General features: G+C 25.8%; 1 protein-coding gene across 1 annotated transcript in view; it reads left to right on the plus strand.

Annotated features, from left to right (window-relative positions):
* The first annotated feature begins 293 nt into the window (after positions 1 to 293).
* LOC108686484 (elongator complex protein 6-like) overlaps positions 294 to 3,203 on the plus strand; it is a 16,819-nt gene continuing 13,909 nt past the window's right edge. Inside the window, exon 1 of the mRNA XM_018191822.1 lies at positions 294 to 1,091. Coding sequence (XP_018047311.1) covers positions 298 to 1,091 — 794 coding nt within the window. The 5' untranslated portion in view covers positions 294 to 297. The remainder of the gene's footprint in view (positions 1,092 to 3,203) is intronic.

The following is a 3,203-nucleotide window of genomic DNA, read 5'->3' on the forward strand; positions in this document are numbered from 1 at the left end:
ATATTTAGTATATTTTTATTGAATAAGTTAATAAGATATATTTTTATTAAATAAGTAATAAGATATAAAAAATATATATGCGCTCTCGAGATTCTAACAACAAATTCGTATAAATAATTGGTGAGAGAACTAAAAACGCAGTTCTCGTTGCGAAATGAAAAAAATCTTACATAAGTCGTGTGTACAATCCTCAACTATTTTTATTAAGACTTGAAGCGAGGAAGCAATTCTAAATAATTCGTTTTTATTGTGAGACTGAACAATAATAATGTTCATAACTTTCATTTTTCAGTTATTATGGCTACCCCAATGGTAATATCTAATATTCTTGGAATTGACAGAGTAAACATGAATGGTAAAACAATTTTAATCAAAGAGCGACATGGTACTAATGCAAATTTCTTGGTGAATGCCATTTTATTACATGCATTGAAAAAGATGGATGCCGCTGTTTGCCTTGTTCTTTGTCATAATACTCTTGGTCATTATCATAACATTGGCATGAAATTTGGCTACAATCTTCTTAATTTGAAAGAAAAGGGCCAGATTACTGTTGTTGAACCAATGAAAATTATAGCCAGCAATATCACTGATATGTATAAAGGTTTTACAAATAGAACAGAAACAGTAATTCCAGATGTCACTTTTACAGGACATGTAGATTTTGCACATAGATTTTTTGTATGTGTCAAAGAAAAGTATGATGAAGCAACAAGATTTACTGAATCTGTTGTCCTTATTATCGACGATATAAATCATCTCCTTAATCTGGGTCTTAGTTTACGTGATACTATGTATTTTATAAGATACTTAAGATCGTTTATATCATTATATCCCTTGTCGCAGCTTTGTATTCTTGCACATATATATCAAGAAAATCTTCAAACGCAGAATGCACAAACTTCAAATGCAGATATTATTGCTAATGCCTTAAAATATATGACACATCTGTGTGTTACAACACAACCATTCAAGACAGGACATTCTAGTGATGCATCCGGTAAACTAACTGTCTATTGGAAGACAGATTCTATTAGATCTAAATATTATTGGTTAGAGAAAACAACACATCTGTTTAAATTGTTGGATTGGCAAGTAAAGATTTGTGTACCTGGTGCAATGTCTATTCTGTTATAAATAATAACTTTATATTGCTGTAATGTGTTTTTAGTTTTTGATAATCGATTTTTATGTACTTCTGATATTTATAGTTACTATAGAAGTAGTAAAAAAAATTAAAATTGGATACCTAATGTTTTTCCTACATTAATTTAACATGCTTCTTTTTCTCTATTTCTCATAAAAAAAAAATATTTTCAGTTATAAGTTATGCAAGTCAGATATTTATCCTATTTCTTTTTATAAAAATTTATTATGTTAAATGAAATGAAAAATTGTATAATTTTAATGGAATTATACTTTATTTTCATATATTTTTATATGAAATATAAAATATTTTATAAACTATTAATTTTTTACTATATTTTTATATGCAAAATAAATTATTAAAGGAAATTCATAAAAAAGATTGTATAATTTTATTTTAAGAATTGAGATATCATTTTTCTTTGCTTAAAGAGATATTTTTGCCTGTCACTTAAAAGGCTACAACAAATTATAAAAATTGTAACAATTTATCGTACTTTAATAATTTCAAAAAAATATGTAACGTATAATAATTATGCAGCAGAGAGATGCTGCTTTAATATTCTTTTCCTTGACTTATGTTGTCATGTTGTCAAGTTCATGATATTGAGTGATTTCCAATAAGGTTTTAACTGTCGTTCGTTGTGTTATGTTAAAATGTTATTAACAAAACAATTTTTTAAAATAGTAATATTTTAAATTTCGTTTTATTATATATCCTGCTATATGATTTACAAAATGCTCTTTTATACTTTTAATACTCTTTTAAATGAGATAATAACTCATGAAAATTAGATTTTTTTGGAGATAAAATTGCCTTAAAAAATTTATTTGCGGAAAGTTTGAAATGATGTATTATACAATATATTAAAAGTCCTAACCGCCAGCGGAAATTTCCACTTAGAAAATTTTTCAACTTTAAGAAATTAATAAAAAATGCTATTTTTTTTTAATATTCTTAGAAAATATCTATTTTATCGAAAGATTATAAGAAAAAAAGTTATATAAAATTACGAACAATTTCGTTTTTTTTTTTAAGGTTGTATGATCAATATTTTCCATAATAGAATTTTTTTAAGAATGTTGTTTTTGGTTATTTCGAGATTGAAATGATTTTTCACATTTTTTAAGTAAATATCTCGGATCTGGCTACTTTTACGTACAAAATACTTCTTATGAAAATTGTAAGGAATTACTGAATTCTTTACAAAATCGTTTTTTTTTTTATTGATTCTGACTAATAGTTTCCGAGATATGATATGATTTTAAGAATATTTCCTTTTATTTTTGAACAAAACTTATTTTTTAAAGTTTTATATAAGTATCTCAGATTCGGCTATTTCTATGTAAAAAGTATTTATTATCAAATCGAAAAATTTTTCAATTCCTTAAATTATTTTTTATTGAATCTTGTACGATGAAAATAGTTGCTGAGATATAAATAAATTTTCTCAAATTATAATACATTTTGTAACAACTTCAATTTTGTTCGCGTAGCTCACCGGAAATGTTTGATATCAGTGTATAAAATAGGTTCGTGATTTCGGGAGATGAAATGCAAATACAATAAATCGAAATCGAGTTTAATGTTGTGGTCAAAGAAAATATCATGTATTTAAGTGTAAGCAATACAATACAGTTGTGTGTGTATGAGTATATGTATACTGCCTCAGATTATTCCTATCGATGCAACGGGTTCAGGATATGCCGGTCGGTTGTTGTTGAGAACTCTCGTGGCAGAGTACCCGAGTCGAAATTTAAAACTTACTTTAAATCTTAAATGCTTACTTGTTCTTCATTAGTGCTTCTTAATCTGCACATCTTTTTTTAAACATCCTAATTTCTTTCTTTTGCCTCTATTTTAATCTTATTAGTTCTACTGAATTTAAATTTAAGTTTCTATTAAGGCTGCTAGTCCTATAACTCCTATCTTTGGTCCCACGACATAAGTTTACTTTTCACCTATTTTGAGTATTCAAGACTTATCAAATATATATTTAGATTTATCAAAATATATTTTTTATTTACTATTAATATAGTTATTTCAATTACATTAA

This window comes from Atta colombica, unplaced genomic scaffold (genome assembly GCF_001594045.1).
Source record: "Atta colombica isolate Treedump-2 unplaced genomic scaffold, Acol1.0 scaffold186, whole genome shotgun sequence".
In the NCBI taxonomy this organism is placed as follows: Eukaryota; Metazoa; Arthropoda; class Insecta; order Hymenoptera; family Formicidae; genus Atta; species Atta colombica.